This window comes from Falco cherrug, chromosome 12, assembly GCF_023634085.1.
Source record: "Falco cherrug isolate bFalChe1 chromosome 12, bFalChe1.pri, whole genome shotgun sequence".
In the NCBI taxonomy this organism is placed as follows: domain Eukaryota; kingdom Metazoa; phylum Chordata; class Aves; order Falconiformes; family Falconidae; genus Falco; species Falco cherrug.
The window spans coordinates 4,243,925-4,269,788 of record NC_073708.1 but is presented as its reverse complement, the minus strand read 5'-3'; the positions used below and the strand labels follow the sequence as shown (position 1 = coordinate 4,269,788).

Here is a 25,864-nt window from a genome sequence, read left to right as displayed (position 1 = left end):
AACAATTCATAAGTGATTACTTACAATGGATTTCATACATGCAATTTTTTTTGTTGTAGATGCAGATAGTTGAAGATTTGCATGTTGCTCGTCTTCAGAAGAGGATGGCACTCTCCGTTGTACAGACTTGTGGAGAACTTACAAGTATGGAAATAGATCTTCCAGAACAGGATTTAAATATTTCTGCTGGTAAGTCATGATTTGATTTCTTTGATATGTACTTGCAACTAGTTATTACAGTCAATGGTCTTAGTAGAGAGTATGCAACTGATTTTTTTCACACTTTGATTTTTTTCTTTTTCCCTCCTCAGGGACTTTTACTTCTGGACTAAACATGTTAGTGGTGATTGACACAAATATAATGATTAGTCACCTTGAGTTTGTCAAGTCCCTGAAATCTGAGGATATACCAGGTATGTGAATACATGGTGATCAATAAAGCATTTTAAGAAAAAACATGATGCGAGACCTTCAGGCTACGTGAAGAATAACAAACCTGGGCTGCTTAAAAGGGCAGCAGGTTTCATATAAAGGCAGAAGGCTCACACTTAGTAAGAGGCTGGTTCTATGAACCCAGATAGGTTCTTGCCTCTTAAGGAAAGTTCAGCTCTGAAATCAGAATCTACTGTGCTATAGCTGTGTACCTACAGAGAGTCATAGTCAGCATTCCCAGAATGTGCATGAATTCTTAGAGGTAAGTAAGTCTTACCCACTGTAAGAATGTACTTTTAAGCGTTTAATCCATTACTAGTGGTAATTAGGATTTCTACTCTTTTTAGCATATTTTTTTTTTCTGGAAATCTAAAACCATTTGAAGTCTGATAAGCAGTCAGTCAGTACTTTATAGCTGTCTTTGTAAAGGTCACTGAATTCACAAAATGAGCGAACAATTTCTCAGGGATTCAGAATGCAGACCCTGGCTTTAATGTGTTGTGTAGGTTGTAGTGATTTAATGTTAGCAGGATTAGAATCGTGATGTCACTTGGTGGCAGACATATTTGGAGTCTATCAGAATACTTAAGAGTGCTTTGATGCTTTCTGCTAATGAACACATTTATTCCAGCCACCTGGAAAATAACTTTAATAAGGGCCTGAGTAATTTTCAAGAGTGTCAGACTGCATTTCTCTGTCCCATATTAGGAATGGTGTCGCATTGTGTACACTGGGATGCCTTTTTGAGACTATTGCAGCTTCCAATTTCTGGTCCTGCTCCAGACCCCTTATGTTCAGAAGGCTGCTGATTCCTGACCTGTTTGTTACAAAGCAGATATATATTAATGTATTTTTTCAAAATTGTATTCTTATAATGTGAATGAGAAAGAAAACCACTGAAGTATTTGTTGTGGGTAGACCAGTGGAACAGTCAATTAAATTTCTGATTTACCATATATTTCATACATGAGAGTTTTAAAGTTCAGACCATACTTACATACAAATGAAACCATGGTCCAATATCCATATTTCCCATTCCTGGCTTAGGAGTGCTAGTTGGCAATTAGCACAAACCATTGCTCCTTCTGTTTGATGATTGTTTTGGCACAGGGACTGTTGTGGTCATTCAGTTATTTTCAGGCCATTATTTCAGCTGCTGTCACCTTGAACATCTTCCAGTGAGTGTGTCACAAGATGGTAATTGCTACAAATGTATTTTATAATATTGCTACATGCTGTTGTCACAGTACTCGGTTGATTAAAATTGTGTCTCGTTTGTTTGCCTAATGTAATTTTTAAATGTAACCAATGTAGTGCTAGTTTGAGCTTAGATTAGGAAGAAGGAACTTGGCCTTTTTCAGTTTTTCATTTTTTAATGCTAGATATTCTTGAGCATGGAATATGAAAATTACTGGCAAAAAGATGTGTGGACTTACATGAAGATGATGTTTGAATTAAAAGTTATCTGTAGTAGTTTGCTTTGCTCTTCAAAATGTCTTTGCTTTTTGGTTGTGTGTGTTTTGTTTTTTTTTTCTTGCAGGTGTTGGCAGACTTGCATTAATAATTCCCTGGGTTGTTCTACAAGAGTTGGACAACTTGAAGAAGGGGAAAATGTTGCAGCACGTTCGGGATAAAGCTATCCCTGCAGTCCAGTTCATCTACATGTGTCTCAAAAACCAAGATTCAAAATTGTGGGGGCAATCCATGCAGCTTGCTTCTCAAAAAATATGTAATATATGTGCAATCAATTTGTTTTGGGTACTTAATCCTTGCAGTTCACCTAGTGTGAACCTTAGCACTAAATTCTGAGTTTAACACAATCTTCACTCTGCAGTTTGCTAATTAAAATTAGCTAATAGCTTACAGCAGCCTTAAGAGCGTATCCAAGGCTATAGTATGCAAATACCTTATTAGTGCTTTGTTCACTAGTTTTTTAATCAGTTGCTTCTCACTTTTAGCTACATCTGTTAGTAAGTAGGGGATTAGTTAATGAAAATTCATCTAGTTACTTTTACCTGTGAGCTGATGACATGTTGTACGGTTTTGCTTTTTACTCTGTCATCACAAAATCTAACGTACTCAAATTTATATGTGGCTCACTCATTGTATTTTGGCAAAACCTTAGCATTTTTAAGTGGAGTAGTAGCTAAGAATGCAGAGCTCAGATCTGTGTTTAGATTTGGACTTCTCTGTCATTGTTTGGGGAGTATTAAATTTAAAATCAGTGCCATGACTGCACGGAAGTATTTCTTATGTTGAGTTACTTCTAAACATGTCAGGACTGTCTTCACTAAATTTGCAGATGGCCTGAGTGACGAGAACAATGACGATCGTGTTTTACAGTGTTGTCTGCAGTATCAGAACCTCTTTCCTCAGGCTGTTGTCATACTCTGCACGTGAGTTCCTGTGTGGTTTACACCTCCTGAGAGACCTAAAGTCTCATGCCAAACACACTATTTTCCAGTCATATCTTAAAATAAAGAGCTGTTTCTGAATGCCGTCCTAAAAGCTAGAATAGAAGGATATAATAAAACACAAAGACTGTAGAATTAATCGCCTTCACGTGCCTGAAGTAGATTTAAGTTTACTCAGTATTGAATTTTAAAACTTCTGAAGCATAGTTTTCTCAGATTTTACTCTGATTTCTCATTAGAAAATATCACTGGAGTTACAAAATAGAAAAAAGTGTTTGTATTAATGACTGAGAGCCAGTTAGATACCTTGTTTCTGCTCACCTGGTTGGGAGCAGTGATGAACATTGTCAGGGGTTAATCTTAGAGGGAAGATGGTGATACGTTTGCATCTGTTCTTGTTTTGTGAGGGTAACAGCTGACTTTCTGGGTATTGATGCTCAGTTTTATACAAGTCACATGAAGCTAATTTTTAAAGTGCTCATATTCCTTGGCAGGTACTGTAAACAGCTTGCTTTCTGGTCTTTGCTAGGACCATTTCCTGCATGGTTTTAGTAAGGGAGGTTAAGACGCTGTTGGTTTGTTTTAAGCAGACATGTGGATTGGGTTGCAGATGGAATTCACTGTATTGGTAGGGCTATTGATAATGATTTTGGGTTTCTGAGTGAAGAACAAGAGGTGACTTCAGAAGTGCTTTACATCTGAAAATCCCTTTATCAATATAAGCCATGGGAATCTTTAAGAAAGTATTAGGATTGAACTTCATACTGCTTCTTTATAGTAGTACTGCTGGAGCAGCATACACTTCAGGGAAGCATCTGGAACAATGCTGTGGCCAATAGAACAGTAAACCGTATGAATTTATTGTAGCAATTGAGTAAGATAATACTGTTTAAGAATTATTGCCTTGTTTGCATTCCAAGATCATAGCAGCTAGACACCATTGCTATGGTGTTTATAGTTGTTTTTTTCTTAAAGCAAACCTAGATCCTGAAACATCTTTCAGTTTGCTTCTGATTTTTTTCAGAGTAGATGCTTTAGTTAATTTTCTGGTTTAATTTTTTCTACTGCTTCTAACTGCTTGAGAAAGCAAGCTTCATATATAGTGAAGCTCATAAAATAACCTTACTAAAGACAATTTTTTCAGTGTGTCTATTTTTATTACTTGATAGACTTTTATTACTTACTTTGTAGTTGTCCTGGTTTTGGCTAGGGTAGAGTTAATTTTCTTCCCAGTAGCTGGTACAGTGCTGTGTTTTGGATTTAGTTTGGCTTTAGGATGAGAATAATGTTGATGACACATTGATGGACAGTGGTAATGTCAGTTTTATGTCAACAATTAATTCTCTTCTCCTAGGGATGATAAAAATTTATGTAATAAAGCCATTGTGAGTGAGGTCAAGGCATTCTGCAAAGCTGATTTGGTTACTGCTCTACAGAATCTGAATGTAAACAGGCACCACCAGAGCTGTGTTGAGCTGCAACAGTCAAAACATGGTAAGTTTGTTTAATGTACACACATAGGTATGCTGGCTTTTGAGACATGTAATAATCAGTGTAGGAGAGAGAGAATAGTTTCTACTATAATTTCAGTTTTCATATACGTCAAATCTTTAGGAATGCTTTTTACTTCGGGCGGGTTTTTTATTTTCAAAGGTAAGTGGGTTTCTGAAGGTTTGAGACCTTTATTAAAACATCTGTCTCTTAGAGTTCTGGCAAATTCAAATGTGACGTATTCTTGTTTTATAGAAAAAACACAGCATGAATTTCCTGTGTTTATAGTAATTCGAAAGGTGTCATGAACTTTTTAGGACTGAAAAGAGGTTTTTCCAGTGTAGCCAGGTTGTGTCCTATTCTTGGTAGTTGTAAAGTTCAGTATGCTAAGATCACGCCTTATATTTTATACTTACACTTTTACCTGCATCCCAAATAGCAGAACTTGATTCTTCGGTTGCTTGTTCATTTTTCCAAAGATACAAATAGATCTTACAATATTAAAAAGTTATCTTCTTATACTTGCTGATATAGAGCCAGTGGGGTTACAGTCTTCAGTTATTTAAGAAAAAAAGAAATGTGGAGTAAGATCACAACGGAATAATGCTCTGGGGAAATTAATCTTGGTTAGTAGCTCATAATTAAAAATACCCACAGTACAAGTGGGTATAACTAGAAATACTTGAAACCTAATTAGATGTAGCCCATCTGCTTTATGAAGAAATATAAAGTGCAGTCTGTCTTTGTTTATGGGAACAAGTTATTTGTGTACTATCAACATAAATTAGATATAGAAACAGTTGCAATAAGTACCTTTTATTATCATTGGTTTGACAGGTACAGAATATCAGAAAACAGGAAGAGCTGATGCTAGTCTTACTGCACGATTCCCAAATATACTTCCAGACCTTGAAAAGAACTTGGGAGAAGCTTTATCTTGTATTTTGGAGACAGAAATGAAAATTGCATTTGGAAACCTATGGATGGAGGTGGTTTCTTATGTCATCTTGCTTGGTATTTGAAGTGTTAAGAGGGTGTAAATATACTTGGTATTTTAATGATATTAGTACCTGTGCTAAGCCAAACAGCTAAGTCCTCTAGTTCATTAACAACAGTTCATGGACAGTGAACAGTTCAGTGTTCAGTTTTATTATTTCATTTTGTAACAAGATTATTCCATTTGACCAGTAATGACTGTGCAGTATTTTAATTCTTTTAATAATACGGTAACAGAGATGTTGGCTGTTCAGTGTGAATTTTCAGAACTCTTTTTTATTGGTTGCATTAAAATTTATATTTTGAGTTTTCTAGCGTGGTTGAATCACTGCATTGTAAATGCATCTTTTTAAGAAATTATTCCATCATTTTTTTATCTTGCATAGAGGCACTGTTGTTGCAGACGCTTCTTCCCCATCTGAACAGATGTTTTTAGATACCATGTGGATAAAATTGTTAACAGCTAAAATGGTTACAACGCAGACGGAGAACTCCAAGGGTGTTAACAAGAACTTCCAAAACCTCACTTTTATCAAAAGTATTGATGACAGAAAAGAAATACTCATGTACAAGGCACTTTAATCCATGCTTTGGTTTAGATTGTATTTTATAGCTGGTAGGGGTTAGTTAGAAATTTACATTTATTGCAGATAAGCCTCTGTGGCTTTAAAAAAAGAAAATCATTTGCATGGGATGATTGTTGTTCCAAAAGATAGGGCTTTGATTAGCTGTTAAGCATTTAGGCACTTCTGATTAACTTAGTTGATTTCTGTTAACATGTTTTCAAACTCTGGTTTCACTTGGTAGTAACAAATTCCAATTTTATTGCTATGTGCATATATTACTTTGTGTATTTATAGTCACAGTTAGGAAAAGTGTGTTTATTTTTACTTTTTTAACAATATTAGAGAAAGGCATATTTACCATTCTGGCTTTTTGTACACAAGTAACACATTAAAACACTAAGAGATAACTTGAGTATTTGGAGTGTTTGAGGAAAGGGGAACCAAAAATCATGAAAATTATTGTACATTGAATGCTTCTACATGAGCATCACTCTTTAACCCATGCTGCTGCTGTATCAAATCTTTTTTAATAAACTTGTTAGATCTGAATTTAGCCTTGTTTCTGAGAAATCATTGAGATTCTACCTCAGCAAGTACAAATCATAACATTATTGAAGAATAGGGCAGTTGTGAAATGTATGGGAAAATGTCTACATGAAAATCAGCCTTTGAGTTTATAACATATCTTTCAGATACTGTATCTGAAGCCACCATGGACATTAGGAAACTTGCTGAAGTGTTATAAAAAACACTGGATGGCTGTTTTTGGTTATGTTGTGCCAAGGAGTTTACTTTCAACCATTGAATGTCTCTATGAACACCTTTGTACAGGTAAGAATCTCTGAGAACATTTATTGTAAATTTGTAAAAAAACTCACTGTTCCAGCTTTAGCAGGTACAGAAGTAGGTACTTTGAAAAGGCTCGTACTCTGTATGTTTAAATAGTAATGTGTTCCATCCTTCTCTGCTCTTTTGGTTTTTTTCCAATTTATGATTATCCAAATGGAGCCATACCTTGGACAGTTTTACTTACTTTTGTATTGATCCATAATCCATTCCCTGGAAGGGTGACAAAATCCCAACACTGTTTTTGTAGCCTTAAAGGCAGAGTTGAACTGAAATTGATGAGCCATGAATTACATACCAAAAAAAAAAAAGAACAAAAAACAAAAAAAAACCCACCCCACACAAAGGAAAACAGAAAGCTTGTGCCAAGATCAAGTCTGCCCAAACTCTGGTCACAGGTGGTTTAAATATCACCTGCAAAAATCACAAAAATTATTTCTGAAATGCTTCGCTCTCACTTGGTTTTTTTCCTTTTTGTAATTCAGCATTCTGCTGGCTTTTTTCTTTCTACTTTTTATACAAAGATAGTAAAAGCAAATATATTGACACTATCAGACATGTAAGAATTCATTCACATATCTTGCATACCTGCAAAAATCAGGGGAAAAACATTTTAATGAATTTATATACTAATGGTCAACAAAGTCTCTGAACCATTTTCAAAAAGCAAATAATCTTTCTCCCTCCTTAGCCACCATGTTATGTGTGGCCAAATGATCTGCATTTGCCAAATAAATTATGAAGGAGCAAAGGCTACTTAATGTGGTAGATGATGAGGTCAGGGTGGTGGGGTTTTTTTGGTTGGTTTGTTTGAGTTTTTTAAAACAACAACAAAAAACCCCACCACTGTTTCATTTTATTTTAAAATGTCTCTAAGAATTCGATTGTAACAGATACACCTCTTCTGGGATATTGCTGTTCTGCAGAATTATTTTAGTTGTGCCAGTTGATCCTCTTACCAGATCCTGAGGTAAATCTGAAAGACTTCATTAAGTAGTAAGAAATCTTCACCTCTCACGTTTCTCTTGAAAATGGTTCAGAAGCACTAGATCCAACAGTCTCAAGGCTTTTTAGGTGCTTCAGTTAATCCAGATATTTGAGTATAAAATTTGCCTCCTACGATTGATGATGCCTAACATCTAATATTTTTTATTATTTTCCCATATTAATTTCTAAATACCAGATAAACCAGTTGACTCCTCAACAGTGCGTATCTTGCTCCAGGAATCCAAAAAATTATTCCATGCTTTCAGTTCAAGGTCAGACTACAATGGTGTACTTCCCCAGGCTTATGCTGAAGTGAATAGGCTATACCAAACACTTACGGAGGTAAGGGGAGCTTTAGGAGTACCTAAGGGCTTGTGAACTCGCTCCATGTTCCTACTACAAATCTGCTTGGATTTCTAAATTATTCCCATAATTTTAACAAATTATTGCAGGCAATGTTGTTTTCAAAATTAAGAGCTCCTAAATTTAACATATTTTCATGTAGCAATTATCTGCCTTTACATATGTGCTTGGTAGTCGCTCCCCCCCGCTTTTTTTTTTCCTAATATAAATGTGTTAGTATTGGGAGGGTGACTGAAAAACATTATTTAGCTGATTTCAGGAAGAAATCTTCATTTTCTACTGCTTTTATAGCTGATGGAAAAGAGCCTTAAGATTACAATTAAAATCATCATTCATACTTCTGACATTGATCCAATACTACTGTTCCTAGGTGTGCAGTTTCAGCTTTCATTGTCTTGGTAGCTCTGGTGCTACACATGGAGGGAGTTACTTATATCATGTGCTTTGTGATAGTTAATGGGGTTGTCCTGACACTTTCTTGTGTTCCAAGAAATATGTCTTCCCGCTCATCTCTTGAGTTGCTGTGGAAGAAGTTTCAGTGCCTTCGTTTATGGTTATTGTTAATTCCATATGAAATGGCATAAAAAATGGAATAATGAGCATGGATGACTTGAAATATTTCTCTGTATGGGAAAGAATACAGGTCAGAATATCTGTAACAAGTTCTTTTCAGTTTTGGAGAAAGTTGAAGGGGAAAGGAGGAAAAGAAGGTCAAGGAGAGGAAAGATGATCTGGGGAACCTTGGTTGTCTACTGTGCTGTAACCTCTGCGTGCATTGCTGTTCGCCACTTAGCCCCTGGTTTTGCGAATGGTGCTGCCGTAAGAAGCAGGCTTTCTGTCTGAAAACTTGCTTCCTCCTCTCCTTGTCCTGACAGGTGTTTGACTTCACCAAGAGCTGCCCTTATACAGACTAGTTTGTGCCAGATCCATTTCAGTTTAACCTGAACAAATTTTCTGAACCAGTTTACCGAATGAGTAGATGAATACTTTGTGCTGTTGCAGAGGAAAATATGCCATCAGTCATGGGATAGGGAGTAAGAGTAAGAAGTGGTTCTTGTTTATAGCAGCTCACCATGCTGGGAAGTTTGGCCTAGGGTTTCCCTTTGCTTTGGTTTCCTGTCTGTAGATATACCAACGTATACGTATAGAAGAAAGACTTGGTGACCAAGACCGAGAGATGCTTTAGATGCAGAGTCTGTAATAAAGATGGTTATGACTAGAAGAGTTCAGCCTTGCTTTTTTGAGCATTGCTTTAAAAACATGTAGAAGCGTTCAAGCTTTTTTAAGTTAGGAACCAAATACATTCATTATTTGTTTCCTAAACTGTTTTATAAGGTGAGGTCAGACAGTGAGCAGAATTTATCAGAAGACATTGCTGTTCATTCAGAAAACCCTGTATGTGAAAAAATGGAAGCAGTGACACCAAATCTACAAAACTCTGAAGAAAAAAAGTTACATCCAAGCTTTCATGTGGCTCAAGAAAACAGGCACCAGGAAATCTGGTCAGTCCTTGAAGGTGTATGGAATACAATAAACTTGTACAGGTATGGTATGCTAAGTTCAGAACTTCTACATAACCTTACATAATTTTCAAACACTTTTCCCCCCCTATTTTACAGAAGAACATATTATTAATTATTCAAAGTTGACCCAAAAAGAAATAAAATCACACAACTTGTCAACAAAGAAGGTAGGAGCATGCAAATTTTTATGTGGATGCAGTCAGTGATATGTCCAGTCTGCTGCTCTATTTCTGGACAGTGGCTGAAATAAGTTGCCTTGGAGAATGGTGTTGAAAGCCCTGTAAGAGCCACACATGTGAGACACCCATGGAAATCTCATCTCTATCCATAAAAAGAAAGAGGCATTCAAGCTCTTATATTTTCTTGTGGTTATTTTCTTTCCAAATCCTTTGGAGGTATACTAGCTTATGCAAAATTTTAAACTTTTTTTTTAACTTCAATGAATTTTGTTATTAAGCAAAATCCTTCACTCTATAAAATCCAAATACAGAATCTAGTGATGAATTTTCTTTGTCATAAAACCTCAAAATTACAGGAAATTAAACTCCCTTCCATCTAGATGTTTTACCATTGTTTTTAGTTTGTTTATTTTTTGAAAAACTGCTTGAAAATCACAGATGTCATACATTTGGATACTACCACAAAATCTGAATAGATACTGTGTTTTCTTTTTGTAGTCTTAACTGAAATATTTTCAAAGGAAGGACTCTTTGAGTTATGTCAAGTACAGAGGAACCCCCCCATTTTTTTGGTGATCCGTTAAGGATTCACCGAATAAACAGTGATAATAACTCTACCAATGCCATTTCTGCCCTGGCATTTGAATGCACTCTAGAGCTGCTCCAGCATACTCCTCTTGGCTTACACCAGTGCAGATTAATTGGAATTGCAGCTGATTAGGAGTTGGCTTGGTGTGGTGATCAGGTCAGCCAAAGATATGCACCAGAGAACAGTCTCAGTGTGTTCTCTCACTGCGATAGTAGTCCTGATCTTGAAGGTTTCACACAGGCATCAAGGAAAAACCAAGTTTACCGCTTGATAATGAAAATGCATCTGAACTGTTGGCGTTTGCCACCTGTTAGGGACCATGCTTTGAAAGGAGAATAACATTTTAGAATCAAAGGTCACTTCACATTCTTCTTGCTCGTGTCCAGAAAATACTACTCAGCTTGCATCTGTGGGGATAACGATTCATGAGTGCACTGCACTCATCGTCCTGATGCAACCATTGCAGGAAAGGTGTCAAGCCCATTCCAGTAAATCTGGAAAATCAAGCTGCTTAGAAAATTGATGGAAAGCATATTATTTTGCTTATTTAACCTAACAATTTGCTTCCAAGAGAGACTTACTCACGTGTACTCAGGTCATGCATGAAGAGACTGTTTCATTCTCAAGTGAAGTTTATTGTTAAATCTATTTAAGTCAAAGGTAATATACTGTTTTAGAATACAGTTGCCAAGGAAAACTTTAAGCAGAAAAGTACAATGGTAGGGCATGATCTTTGTACCATTTATCCTAGGACTATTTTAGATAATGTGGTTTTAATATAGGTTTACATTTGACCTTGGTTGTTTGTTTTTTTAGTAGTCAAAATATAGCCATACAGTGAGTTTCTCTGAATTCTGAAGATTTTTATTAACTTCTTTTCAATGTCTCTTCTTTGCTTCTTTTTAATGTTAGTATTGAAATTTTCCAAAAGTTGGACCCCAGCACAGTAACTGTGACTACAAAGTCTTCGTTTGAAGAAGCTTTTTTAGGTCTGCAGAAACTGTTGGTAGCGGTGAATGATATCCGTGAAGGAATTAGTAGGTAAGCATTTAAGGTAGTTACAAAAGCTAGTAACAGTCACCTAAAGTCAGAAGAGTCACTGAAATCTTTTGGTGCCAAAGTACAATTTATTATGTGTGCTTAGTTACATGATTCTTGGTAGCAAAAGAATAAGAAATTACTGCAGACATTCATATCTCCTGTAGTGAATGTTCTTTTTTATGACTTGGGATTTGTCTTCCAATATTTGATGATGAGCCGCTTGCCTCCGCTCAGAGTGTAACTGGAGCTATGACATGATTAACTAATACATTAGCTCTGATGGCAAGAACTTTGAATAATTCAGAAGTTGTTTTTTTTTCAAATGCAAGACCCACCAGATTTGGTGCAAATTTCTGATCTAGTGAAGGGCATAGAATTTTGGTCAAAACCTGTATGGCAGCCGTAATGTCATGTGAAGGGGCAGGGGGAGATTCCCTCAGCCCCAGGTGTTTGATCTGTCTTATCAGTGCCCAGGAAAGCAGAGACCCTTGTGCCCAACCAGTCTGTTAGTGTCCCGTTACAGGGACCCTTCACTGAACAGTCCTGGACAAGGGCAATTTGACTGACTTGTTCAGGGAAACATGCCAGCAGCATCAGGGGGACCCCTCAGGGGCACTTCCCACTTCATCTGGGTGTGTTACCTGCTGCTGGCAACTGCTCGCGCCCATGAAGGATTAATACTAACGGACTAACGCTCTTCATTAATATAAAATCATGACAATATTAAAGTTCGTGATTGCTGGTGGTAGAGACTGCAAAAGCAAGCTTTAAATGATATACAACCAAACTACGTATAACTAAACTATCATCACTGACAACAGCTAGTGTGAGTTAGTTAGTAAGCATGCCCAAGGCAAAGTTCTTACCCAACAGGCGTCCCAGTGAGGGGAGGGGGCAGGTTCCGTCCGTCGACTGATCCCAGAAGTTAGGATGGAGTCTTGCCCTAACTTCTCCCCTCATCTGTCCACTTTTTACACTTTACAGTATATTGCATATTTATTCATCGTGCATAGGTTTGGTTACAAGTTTCTGGCTTCTAATGCAAATTACTACGCATCCTCAGAGCGCACTGCTGAAGTTCTCCACTAACTACGCATGCTCCTCAAGCGGGGTTTTGCCCTCGTTCGCAGGGGCTGTTTGAGTTGGAGGTTGTGATCTCCCACTATTATCTTTGTCCTATTTTCAACTAGTTTTCTGTTGATGTCAGTGGATTGCAACACCTTATCATCCTGTTTCCTCTTATAGCCAGAACTTTCCTCACTTGAAGGCTTCTTTCTGCATAACTTAGATAATGGTGTTCTTTTCACAGTCTGTTCTGTGTTTCTCATGCTCCCCAGGGCTGAGCACTGTGATGAGAAGTCCCTTCATTCGTAACAGCTTTAGAGTGGGTCATCTTGACCTAGCTTTGTGAACACTGAATCAGAGTTGGGTAATTCAGAGTTTAGATGACAATCCCCCCCTGCCCTGGACTTATTTCAATCCAGGACTAGTCCACTTCCATCACGTTTAGGTGGAGCTTGAGTGACTGTAATCACACATATCATTGCTACCAACTGCTCCCGTGTGCCCAGTGAGGGGCAGTACTACCCTGGAGGCAGGTAACTTTGAGGTGGAGGTGTGCATTAGTATTACAGTGAGATTATTTCATCTGAGGCAAGTCGTTTCACCACAATGGCTGGCGCAGCCACGGACATCTCATGGATTCTTCATGAGACAACTGGTGTGCAGCTTATCAGCTGGGTGGTGCCATCAAGCTCCCGTTCCTGCAGGGAGCACAACAGAGCATGGCCGTGGTGTCTCCTCTCTGCTGCATCCTCTGTCACTCCTATCAGCACGTGCTGAGCTGGCAGGATGTGTTGGTTAGGGAATTGTGGTGATGTAGACTTCATGCATGCCAACCATCCTGAAGGCGAGAGCTATATTTTACTCTAAAAAAGCTTTCTGTAATACTATGCTTCTATTAGGACCCAATTTTTCTCTAATTCCCCCCCTCAAGGTGATTTTACCACTAGTAACAATGACAATCAATCAGCTGAAGTCTCAGTTTAGGAAGGACAATAATTCCCTCTGTCTTCCTTCTGCCTTTTTTTTTTTTAAGAGTACAGAATAATAAAAATGAAGCTTCAGAAAGAATAAGCTATCTCCTGTGTAGTCTTTAGCTTCGTCCTTTTGTTATAGTGATGAAGTTTATTCACTGGCAGGAACAGCTAGGAAGGTTGCTTTACATTGTCACTCTTGCAGTTGTGGAGTTCCTCAGTTTTTGAGGCGTATTTGTAGGAACTGGTTTGTAATTGTGGTTAAAGTTCCAGTAACTGCCGTAAGCATCCTAAAGTGCTAGAGGCCATGACTCTTGAGTGGCTGGAGCTATCTGATTTGGAAAAAAACACCACCACTTGGCACACTTTGTGTGGTACCGCTGCAGATAGGTTAGAAAGCTGTGAAATAGGTGCATCCAGATGCTGGGCCTTGCCTTGCACATTAACAATCTGCCTTTTAAGTAAACATTGAAGTGTGTTACATTTCTGTTGTAGGCTGTTACGGCTTTGTTAGAGGTTATCTAATCAGCATATAATTTGTTTCAAGAAGTGTTTTTTCTATCTTTCTGCTGTAGTGGTGAACTTTTAAACTTGGCAATGTTCATTACAACGTTTTATGAAGGATCACAGTCCTTACCCTATAGTCACAACAGTCCTGCCAAGCATGGATGTATGGTTATCCCTGTTGTAAAGTGTGAGTTCTGACCTGTCAAGGCACTTCAGAAGTCTGGAGCTCTGTCACTTGGGACTTGAGCTAGTTTCTATCTGTAACTGGTAGAATACTTTTTTTTTTAATGATAGAATCATGCAGACATTTGCTTCACCTGTGACCACTCCCAAACAAGTTTTCATTGCTATTTTTTTTAAATGAAGGTCAGAAGAATATTTCTTTAATTAAAGGTCTTCAGTAAATGTGTTCTGTATTCCCAAACAAGCTTCAAGGTACACTCATGAGAAATAGCATGTTCACGTGAGCATAAAAGACCATCCCTGCATCAGTAGTATTATAGCTAAAGTTCTAGGTCTGATATTTTTCTGCACAGCACACTAATAGCAGGATAAATCCATTCAGAGAATCATTGTGCATCTTCCAAAATTAAATGGTCTAAATATGAATGTAGAAACAGAAAAATATAGGTAGAAGCGTGAGCTAGAGCAGCTTGGTGGTAATCAATTAATTTTCATTGCTGATTATTTTTTTCTCTAAAGTTGTTTTAATAAAGCAAGTTACTGCTAAACTTGGATTTTTCTTTCCAGTCCTAAAGTTTTTGCAAGAAATCCTGTGGTATTATTTTATATATGTGGTGGATGAGATTTAGCAGGCATATGATGCTTCAAGATCATTATTTCTGTGTTAGAGTTGATAATTAAAACATTTTGGCGATAACAGAAGACATTTTGTATTTCTTTTTGTGAAACCTACTTACCTCACATATTTCCCACTACGGCAGAACTCTTTAAAAATAAAAATGTGTCTAACATTGTAACAGAGAAATCTAATTTGCAAAAGATGTACTTTCCTGATTAGAGCCATTGGAGTATCTGAAGCAAAGAAACAGGATTCTGTCATTTGACTGTTTGAAACACAGAAGCTATTTTCTGTTCCAGGTGATTACCGTGACACTCAATAACACTGATGAAACGCTTTAAAAATGTCTTTCATACTTTTTAAGGTTTTTTTTCTACCACAAAACTGAAATACGCTATGTAGGCACCCAGGGTGAGCTCGGAGTGGAGTAATCTTCCCGCACGGTTGCATTTGGAAACTTGCCTGCTCTGAGTTTGTGCTGCACATCTGCAGCAGGTGGCATTGTGGAGCAAGAAATGCAGAGAGACTGGCCCATCAGCTCTTCTGGTTTAGTCTGGAGTGTGGGAATTTCAGTTAGTTTGAGACTTCTGAGTCGGAAGCCATATTTATGAATCATTGTAGGTTTATGTGTGTTACAGATCATTAAAACAAAAAGTCTGAAGTGTTCAAAGGTGAGAGGGAGGCTCATTTTGCCTAGGTTGCTCAGCCTTTCTAAAACTGAATTTTAGAGTACATTTCTTTTTCTTGATTTTTGAAAAAATACCTTTCAGTGACTTACAGTTAATCCAATGGTATGGTTGCAGAAAAGGAGACATCTGGAGAAATAGTGAAAAAGTTTTAGCTTGAATATTTGGAAGTAATACACCTTTTAGTGATAAAATACAAGTGTTTTCCATGTTACTTTCTATTCCTTGCTGTCCAGAACAAAGAAGAGAGAGTGTCTTGTGATAAAAGTTTGGAAGGTTTACAAGTAAGTTATATTGAAAGTTGAACCACATTAACAGTTCAGATTTTCAGATTGTTAAAAACAATTATAAAAGCACCGTCACACTTCTTGAGATAAAACGTGTGTAATGATACCCTTCCTCATCAAAAAAACAAAAACAAAACCCCAAAACAAAAACTACGTTAGTGGCACCACTACAGCTGTTCAGGCTTGGTGACCAGAACATGTTTATGACAAATATAGGCATTAAAAAAAGGAAAAAAAGCCTAAAATATCCCCAAACCAAAAAGAGCTGTTTCATGGAAGAGGTCTTACTAACAGCTTTTTGCATCTTACCCTATCTTTGTAATTTTTGCCAGACTATACAGATTTTTAATTTTATCTTTGCTTCTTCCTCTAACAACATTCATAGCGGAATGCATGCCATAAATGTTTAACAGCACTTCAGCTCTAAAATGAAGACAGTAACAAGTATGATTAGCAGCTGTGGACAACATACCTCCTCCTTTTGGCAGCAGGAATGTGTTTAAGCACATATGTGTTAGTTGTCTCATCAAATATAATTGATTCTTGCAGCAACTGATGTATCAGTGCGTTCTTGAGATACTCACTTAAAAAATGAGCATGAAACACCTTTCCACTTTTGACAGCAGTTTATTATATATGTTGATGTATGTTACATTGACTAGCAATGAACAAAGATTATTAAACCTCTGAAATTTATACTTCAGGTAAAATTCTAAAACCATGCTGGTTTAAAATAATTTTGGATTGAATAATATTTCTGACAGTTTTGAGTGGTCGTCTACATTTATGTTGTGTATTATTCATGTTGGGTATTATTTGGAACCAGTAAATTAGGGGACCTAATTTAAGGTCTTCTAAATCTTTAAAATAAATTATCTTTAAAAATATTTAAAATAATTTCTTGGGTTTCAAGTGGCTCTTTGAGGCAACAGAAGTATTTCTACAGCTCAGGGTTTTCAAGTTTGTGCCAAATCTTTCACCAGTTAGAAATTCTTCACTGATTCTGCTGGAAGATGTTCGGGCCCTTTGAAAGATCTTTGGTGAGAAGAGAGGTTTAAGTACTCACCACAGATAATTAACGCTTACAGATCTAAGAAGTGCGGAATGCCTTTCAAAGTATTACTGCTGGAGGGGTATATATACTTGAGGTATATGACTCTATACTTAAGTTACATCATAACTTGTCTCCACTTTCTGCATGCAGGATGTGTTTCTTTCTTAACCTGTTGAAATTACTGTGTGCACCGATGCCAGCAGAAGGCTGGAAGTACTTGTAGGTTTTCATGATCAGTCATCAGCTTATTTTGTGTCTTGCTGCTCTTCTATCTCCCCGTGAACACGCTGATTGGAATATTGGATACAGATAGTTTTCTTACCCTTTCAAAGACTTCAGCAGCAGCATTTAAATGTATCTGTAGGGGTTTACATTAGCCAACATTTTCCTTTGGCTAAATATAACTTCCGATTCAAAGGTTTACAGGCATCCCTAGATAATTTTTCATGTCTTCATGTTTCATGCCCATGTTACTTTTAGATAAGAAATCCTTCTGAACAGAAAAGAACAAGAAAGTTTAGCCTTTGGTGAATTGATAGATGAAAAATCAACCTAGAAACAACTGTTCATTAAGAAATAATTGTTTTGTTCGCATGCCAGCTTTAGAATCACTCACAACTTACAGCATATACTTTTAGATACAGTACTCATAAATATTTATAGCAATATAGTATCAGCTGTAAAAATATCTGTTACTTATTGCAGTAAGGAACTCGAATTCTGCTTTTCTATTATTTTACCTAAATGGAATTTCTCTCAAATTCCCAGTGATTTTGTTTGTTTGGAAAGCACCGATTTAGACAAGGTCTCCATAAACATTTGCAAATTAAAAGTATAGTTTTTAAAAATCTCAGTAGTGCAGGAGAGCATTACTGTATTAGAACTGATCATTGAATTTAATATTTTGGGATTAAACAATTTAAAATCACTTCTATAGTTTTACTAATTTAAAACCAGAATTCTACAGATGTAAAGAAACTGTTTCCACTTTATTCATCTGGTCAGTGGAGGAACTGAGATTTCTTTTACTTGGTGTTTTGTTAGAAAATTGTCTCCCTTCTCTTAGACTGCCATGGCATTTACTGATTTCTAATATTACTGATCATAAAGTCTCTAGATTGAGCTTTACTTTTAATCTTCCTCCACATGAAGTCTCCTTCCACAAATAAAATGGAGATGAACTCCCAGTTCAAAAGGTGTCGGACTTCCCTATTGCTAGTTGCTTGATTTTTATTTTTTTATTTATTTAGGTGAAACCTCCTATGTTCTTGATCCACTGAAGGAGAACAGTTAAATTACTTTAAATGTAAATTTCAGCCTCAGAGTGCTGGATGTTTTGCTGTTTTCCAAGGTAAACAGAATTTACTATGAATGAGAAACTGGTGTTGGAAATGCCACATTGAAACATTACACAACACGAGGGCATGGTGCCCTCTTCTTAGCGGCCGATCTGGGTGATGGTGCTACCCATCGGCTGTCTTTTGATCTCTGAGCAAGGTGTGTAACATAATTAGCCTAACTCACTGATTGTGAGCAAGAGGAGGATTTTAGAACCTCCATGAAGCCTTTTGACCACGCACAGTCAGACTGGTGCAGCTGGGAGCAGGCTTACAGTTGGATGAGCTGTAAGGCATCTTGTGGGGAGGTGTTGTGTGGAGGAACGTCCCTCCCATGGGGTCCACACTAATGTGGAAACATCCCCTTGTCACTAAGAAAACAACCACTTTACGTCAGTAATAGCATTTCCAAAGCTCATCTTTTTGTAGTATGGTATCCTTTAGTTTAATTATCATGTCTAATATCGTTGAAAATGTGCAGTATCTGACAAAAGGTTTTCTTCTAGTTCTAGCAGTTCCTTTCCTACATGGATTCTTTGCTATCTTGTCTTACATCTGAACTATCTGCAGACTTCTCTGCTGCCAAGGTCCAAATTTGTCCTTTACGCTCTGCCTATTTTCATGAGAGCTGTAAGAAATTAAGAGAGTTTCGAGACCTCTGTCTCTGTCAAATACTGCTGAAATTGGCCAGCACTTAATAAGGTGCTGGGCAGAGGTGGTGCTGTGGGTGCTGCTTAGGCCCTGTTGCTTTTAAACCAGCCTAAAAAAGCAGAAAAGTTTGAATAAATGAGTTAGTGCTGTAAAAGCCATGGTCCTTTCTGACCTTGTAAAGCTAGAGAATAGTCGTCTAGACAAACTGGCACTAGGATCTGACATCTGAAGTACTTCCACAATAGAAAAAAGCATGAACTTGACTTTGGTTTGGGAAAAATCCCCTTAATTTCCCAATATTGATGGTGAACAGAACTCTGGCGTGTGTTGATCATTGTAATACCAGTTTGAGCCCCTTGCTGCAGTGCACTGGAATGAGGCATTGTTAATAAACTGCGTAGGAGTTTTGGTTTTCCATTTCTCATATTTTTCCTTCCCTGATATTCTGACAGTGAGGTCAAATGGGGCTTTTTAGTGGATTAAGTTGACTTACATATAAAATCAAGTGTTAAATGCCTTTTTGATGAAGCACGTGAACTTATGAATTGGTTAATGCTTTATGACAGTCTTACCCATCTTATGCCACGAGCAATTACACAGAACTGTTAAAAGAGGAATGGCTCAGTGTGATAAATACAGAGGTTTGGCCAGATTTGGGAGTGATTACCACGTAGTCTCGTATGACTTTTATCCGTATGCTTTACTTGTCATTGCCCAGGATTTTAGTGTCTGTGAGCAGCTGGCAGGCTGACCTGCTTTCACTGCCAGATTGTCTTGTGGGTTGTTTGGGTGTTTTTCCTTCTATTTGATAAGTTAATTTTCTGATCCTTTCCAAGCAGCATTCCTTGTTGCCCGCATCTTCTCTATGTGCAAATGAGGAACAACCACATCATGAGCTATTTCCTATGCATTTCCAGTTTTGATTATTGTATCTTACATTCTGTGCATGCATTTTGCATCAGATGAGTGACAGGACAGTAGGTAAAGAGATGTTCTGAGGGGTTTGGGAAGCCCTATTGCTTATGAAATAAGGATCATTAAGTCTGACTCTTCTCCTTTCTCCCTTCTGCCCCAAGAACAGCTCACCTCTGTTTTGTAGCTGGTACCCATAGTCACTTTTTGTGTCTTTCGATGACGTGCTCTTCTCTACCTCATGTACTAAATATTTTCAGAAAACTGCATAGAACCATACTATAGCTTTTAGCTTGATCAATAAACTGCATTTTAGTGGCAATCCAGCTTTCCTGTCACCCAGCACGCTTGCCAACACCTCCTTAGAGCATGTTTGGATTAACTAAAAGTTGAAGTACCTAACGTGGGGTTGTTTGTTGTTTGGTTTTGCATGGCTGTGCTGATAGGAAAGGCAAAGTGATTCAGTGGATTTCCACCCTCTGCTTTTGAAATACATTTGATGTCATGTTGAGAGAGGAGAAGAAGCAGTGGTTAATAATGCAGTGCTCATGATACTGAGATTCAGATTGCTTGTTAGAGGAGTTTTATGTAAGAGTCCGTTTGCTTCATGTATTATTTATTTAGAGGGTGTTCTGTAGCTGGGGCAGACTCTTTTTCACTGAGGGACTTTGATGAAAAGGAGATCAGCTTGATTTAATGGAGTAATAGATGCAGAGTGAATGTGCATACAAACATGTCCAGATTTCCCAATGCACATCATCTCTTAAAATGTCTGTTTTCTGTCACACAGAATGGTGGCTACAGGAGATGAAAGGGACGTAAAGTGGTGACAGTAGCAGTGGTGTGGAATAACTTCTCTGCAGACAGGAATGTGTTACAGTTTTCTGCAGTAAAATATATTCCAAGGCTGGAGCTTGTATTCCAGTTCGTATTTAGTTGAAAACAGCAGTAAGCTTGTTTTATGAATGCTGACCTGTTAAGAATTTGTGGGGGAAGTTACGGTGCAAGCTCTTCTCTCACCAACTTCTCAGTACTCCGTGTGTAGCAATGGTTCTTGCTTGAAAATAACAAATGTCTTTTATTTGAAGATATTGTAAAGCTTTGAGCCAAATGTCAGACTTTTCCTTTTGTGTTATGAACGCAGAAGCAATTGTTGTCATAATCCAAGCAAGCACCATAAAATAAGTTACAGGATTTAACGTTAAGTTACTTGTATGCTTATTTACACATTTTACTTGTAGTGAGCTAAACCAATAGTGGTAGCTGTTCGCTAGTATGCTTTGGTCACCAGTAAAAAAATAAATATATTTTCCAATTTGATCCTGACAACTGAACACGGAGAGTGGTGAGGGTTATCTTATTGATTGCCTGAAGTGTGCAGTCTGGGAAGCATCAATGGAATAATTTGTAAGTCTGCAGCATCCTAACTGGTGTCAAGATTCAGATTCTCTAGTAATAGTTGAAAAGTGTGCCCTTCCGTAAGAAGAGACCTAATAACTGTGTATGTGGTGCTGGTGCTTTCTTGCTTATGTTTGTGGAGGGAAAGGAAATGTGGGTGGCGTGTTGGCTGCTTTCATACTCACAGTACAATTAAAGATCCATGCAAAACCAGGAGTTTAAAAATGACTGTGAAATTACAATCTAATGTGCTTTGAAAATAGGACTTTCCAACTGGTTTTCTTTAGATGTAGCCTTGCTAAGAAGGGTGGAGTGAAACGTGAAGTTTCTAGCCACTTCTCTGCCCTGGGAAGTTGGGACTCTGGTGGACAGCAGTAGCCATGTGGAGATGTGGTATAGTCAAAGGGAAAGGCAGCACCACTTAGTCCTGCCTTCTGCTCTGCTCTCGGGCTTTTCCTTCACCTTCTGTAGCTCATACATATATTTATCTTCCACAAAATCCAGGAGGCCATAATTACTGCAGGTCTTTCTCTCAGCAGCTGCCCTTTCCCCCCACCCTCTGTCCTTCTTCCAGAAAGCTTACCTGGCTGGCTTTTCCGCCAGCAGCTCAACTGTGGCAGCCGTCTCACTTAGCCAGCACCCTTGTGTATGTGTCCTGGGCACAGTAGGAAAAACAGTGATGAACATACTTTGCCCCAACGTACTGTGTAGCAACACGTAATGGCCTTCAGGTGAAGTTACCAGTGACATCTTTCCTTTTATGTTTTGTATGGTTCTGCATTCAGTTTTATGAAAACAGACATGGAAACTTTCCTCCTTTTTCCATGAAATAAAAGACAGAGTGGTACAAATTCATCGGCAATAGAAATCACACTTTCCCAGGCTTGAGTATACTCTATTTATGTTGCAGATGACTGATGCGATAGCTAAAGCTGATGTATTGTCCCATGCAGACAGGGTTGCTGGCTAATGGCTACATGGAGCTGGTCGGTGGGAATCTTAGCTGTGATGCAATTCAGGCTGCCAAGATTCCCAGCGTTTCCGAGGATGCTTGCCAAATTGTCTCTGCTGGGGTTTTACGCTGTCAAAGCTGATAGCTTTCTCACTGAGGTAGCAGTTGAAGGCTTTGAGGTATTTTTAGGAGAACTAGCCAACTGGTTCTCTTGCTGACTTTTAGTTGGCAGGTTAACAGTTTTAGTTTAAGAAGAAAATTCTGCATGCGTCTTCTTACGAAGGGGGAAAGAGTGTGTGACTAATTTTTGTAACAGTAATAATTCCTGTGTAGAATCATGATGAAAATAAGCAGTGGACTTACTAGTTACAATAAATCCTGTGGTGTGCCAAGGTCTCCTAGCCTGTTGAAAGTACAGGGTCTTTTTTAACTGAGATTTTTAACTTACTGTTAGTTTTCTGTTTTTTTTCAATTCCTAATTAATTCATTTATAAAGGCTTACAGCTTGCAAGGGGAGGGAGGGGAGAATTTGGGCACTTTCCCATGGGAAAGTAAATAGAGCTTCCCAAAAAAGATGGGTGTTTTCAATTTTTTTTTCCCTAAACCCAGTCATTTTCTTAATAGTTATTTCCATACTTAAACTATAACATAAGGCAGAATTTTATCAGCACTTTTTAATGTGTGTAAAGTGTTATATGGTTTTTAATGTAGATTTTAATGTACATTTTCCAGTGTTTATAGGGTTCCATTTTTCCCTAGTGAATGCAAATTAAGTTACACTGAGACATAACTGAATTATATCTGCTTAAACAGATTAGGATAATTAATGTTTTGAGAGAATCACTTCCTTATTGCATTATTTCTGGAGCTTTGTGGGAAAGGGTGTACATCTCTCAGAACTTTATGACACCTTACAGAGACCAAAGCTCATGCTTTCTTCCGCGGAAGGTATCTCCACTTGTAACGTGGAGAACAAGGACTAGATTTTGGGGAAGACTGAAATGTCACTGGCTGCTGCATGCATTTCTGTCTGAATAAAATACCACTATTTCACATGATACTAGGTTCTTCATAAAGACACCTCTCTTCAGCTGTCAAATCCCATTTTCACTTCACAGTATTGGGTGGGAATTCATTATTATTACAAGTAGCAAAAATGGTATGTAAATTGTAGCATTTGAGCTGTACATTAGCATATTGGAGGGAATAAAAAAAGTTAAAACTTTAGCTAGTGTGGGAAAATTTTGTATTGCATGTCACTTTTCTGTTGCTCTGCATTAATACATCAGGCTTTGCTTATGTGAAACAAAAGGCTTTTAATTATTACTGGGTTTCTTCCTGTCTGTGTAGTGAAGTTGCTCATAAAAACATCAGTTGAATTTTTAATGAGGAAAAACCTTCATAGAAAGTCCTTACAGAAATAATAAGCTCATTTAATTCTTTCAGAGGAGTGGAAGGGAAAATTCTTCAAAGATCATAATTTCCTTTTTGTTTAAAGAATGTAATTATATTTTTTTTTTCCCCATGGAGCATTTCTGACTTCTTTTAAATTTAACTTTTCCATAGAATCCTTTTATACTTGATTAAAAAAAATCCAAAACTTTTCTTTTTCAGAATTTTGACCCCAACTAGTAGTTTCCAAGATATTTGGACCCTCTATAACTTCCTCATAAGCAATGAGGTATGAAGTTTTCTTTAATGTTTTGGCAGAAACACTTCAGAAACAGTTTTTTATTTGAAGTAGTTACGAGGTTAGCCATCTCGTCATTGTGTTTCCACTAAGCTAGAATTTTGAAGATTTATTCATTAGGCTTTGGACATAAAAATGTGTATTTTTGGTTGGCATCTACCAAAAGTTACTAGAATCTCTATTGGTATTTGAGTTGCTTGCATGACTTTCTGACCGCTCGTTTGTTGTGAATGACTCGCTGTCAGGAGTATAAAGGCTTGAAGCTGAGGTGACCAAAACATTCCTAATCTAGTTATTTTAAGAAGAGGGAGAGTACGTTGCATTACGTAGTTCTATGGGGAATTTTGACTGCAGTTTGAGAAAAAAAGATAAATTGAAATTACCAGTTACTCATGGAGTTTTAACTAATTTGTGCTGAAAGGTTTTAAGAAGAGAAATTGCATTGTATGTTTGTAGTAAAAGAGCAGTATTTTTCCATTTAGTATGTTACGTGTTTCAGATTTGCAGTCCCCTCCTGTACAGGAAAATATATTTGGGTTTGGGGCTTGTACATGTATTTATGGAATTAACACAAGTCAGAACTTCATTTGCTATAGAACTTTAGGGTAAATGAAGAGGGGAGAAAGAACTATACAAAGTATTTTAGAGTTGTGCAGAAATGGTTAGAAAATGGAGTGATGCCTATCACTCCCATTATATAAAATCATGATTATTAATTTGTAATATTTAATTTTATAATACATAGCATGACTTGTGTATATATCAACTTGAGAGCCTCTTAGGTAATACATTAGCCATATCTGTTACACTAGCTCTATAATTTTAATTGGGGTGTGATACTTGATAAATTACTGTGTTAATTCTTTGCTCTCTGTTTTAGATGAACAACAGTATAAAATTCACTGCTGAGGAGCTTTATGAGTGTGTTTCGCAGAAGATATACCGGTAAGCCAATTACTGACCACATCAGATGGGTTTTGAGACAGCATTTTAGCATGTACTGTATTAACCAAAGGTGCCATAAGAGAAATAGTTTGGATAAATAAAAAATTGTCATTTGTAAGAGGGGCATAGGGAAGATGAATGGGAATGTTTCCTTCCCCCCCTCCCCTCAGCTTTTTTAATGACCTACCATTCCAGCAGAGTAGGAGAGGACAGAAATTAAATTAGAGATGAGCCATTAGCATCTCCACAGTGATTTTCAGCTGTTTGAGGCAAGATGTTGGTTCCTCTGTCCTCTACTGGTTTTGAATTCACGGCTTAGTGGCAGACAGAGCTGGTATAGGTCAGCATTCATTGTAAGGTAGGTTAGAGCATGCAACTGTATTTAAATGAATTTGATTATAACTGAAATTCTGTTCTGGTGAGGTATTTCTTGTAACAGAACTTGTTATTATGAGAACTTCGCTTAAATCAGCAGAGGAAAAAACCCTGCAATTCTCAAGGTGATTCAAGTGACTGAACTGTAGCATGAAAGCTGGGCACATCTGCAGTTACTGTGCTACATCGTGGCCTTCCTTATTAAAGTCATAAATTAAGCCATTGTATGTTACTAAGCCTTTTTAAAGTACAGTTAGAAAAAAAGAGAAAAAAAATGTTAAGATTCCAAGTACCTGTTCACATTTTCAGAGGTTTTTTACAGTTTGGTCACAGGAAAAAAATGTTCTCTTGTACAGCTGAGGTAAAGGCCTTGAAAACATTGATCTAAAAATGAGTGTCATGCAAGCCTTACAGTTCTTCACGGTAAAGTTTCTGGTTCATAAAAGGTTTATTTCTGAATTTGTGTAATTGAGGGCTTGTAAACCCAGGTTCTGTGAGGTTTTTAAAATGCCATAATGTTTTTAATAGATCTTAGGTGCGTAATAAGACATGTAATTTTTTTTTTTTTTATGTTGCTGTTGTATGGGTATGGATTAACTGTAAAACTTGCCAGGATACGAAGCGTGGTTCCATCAGCTGTGGAAAAGGCTTGCAGGTTATTTTAATCTGAGTACGTAGACTATTCTAAAAAGCTTTCCTTTGCCTGGATTGATACTGGTTTCCCAAATCTCTGAGTTTGAAAGTGCACATTGCTAGGTCGGGAGAAAAGTTATGCAGGGAGGGAGAGATTCAGTCTATGTAACAG

The 25,864-nt window shown here is 37.4% G+C and overlaps 1 protein-coding gene across 4 annotated transcripts in view; it reads left to right on the top strand.

Annotated features, from left to right (window-relative positions):
* SWT1 (SWT1 RNA endoribonuclease homolog) overlaps nt 1-25,864 on the top strand; it is a 42,040-nt gene that overhangs the window by 8,904 nt on the left and 7,272 nt on the right. For all 4 annotated transcript variants that reach the window (XM_055724605.1, XM_014283292.3, XM_005443318.4 and 1 more), the window contains 12 exons: nt 60-189; nt 312-413; nt 1,973-2,161; nt 2,735-2,828; nt 4,201-4,340; nt 5,175-5,326; nt 6,592-6,730; nt 7,929-8,074; nt 9,431-9,639; nt 11,299-11,427; nt 23,664-23,730; nt 24,620-24,684. In XM_055724605.1, the coding sequence (XP_055580580.1) occupies nt 60-189; nt 312-413; nt 1,973-2,161; nt 2,735-2,828; nt 4,201-4,340; nt 5,175-5,326; nt 6,592-6,730; nt 7,929-8,074; nt 9,431-9,639; nt 11,299-11,427; nt 23,664-23,730; nt 24,620-24,684 (1,562 nt within the window). The remainder of the gene's footprint in view (nt 1-59; nt 190-311; nt 414-1,972; nt 2,162-2,734; nt 2,829-4,200; nt 4,341-5,174; nt 5,327-6,591; nt 6,731-7,928; nt 8,075-9,430; nt 9,640-11,298; nt 11,428-23,663; nt 23,731-24,619; nt 24,685-25,864) is intronic.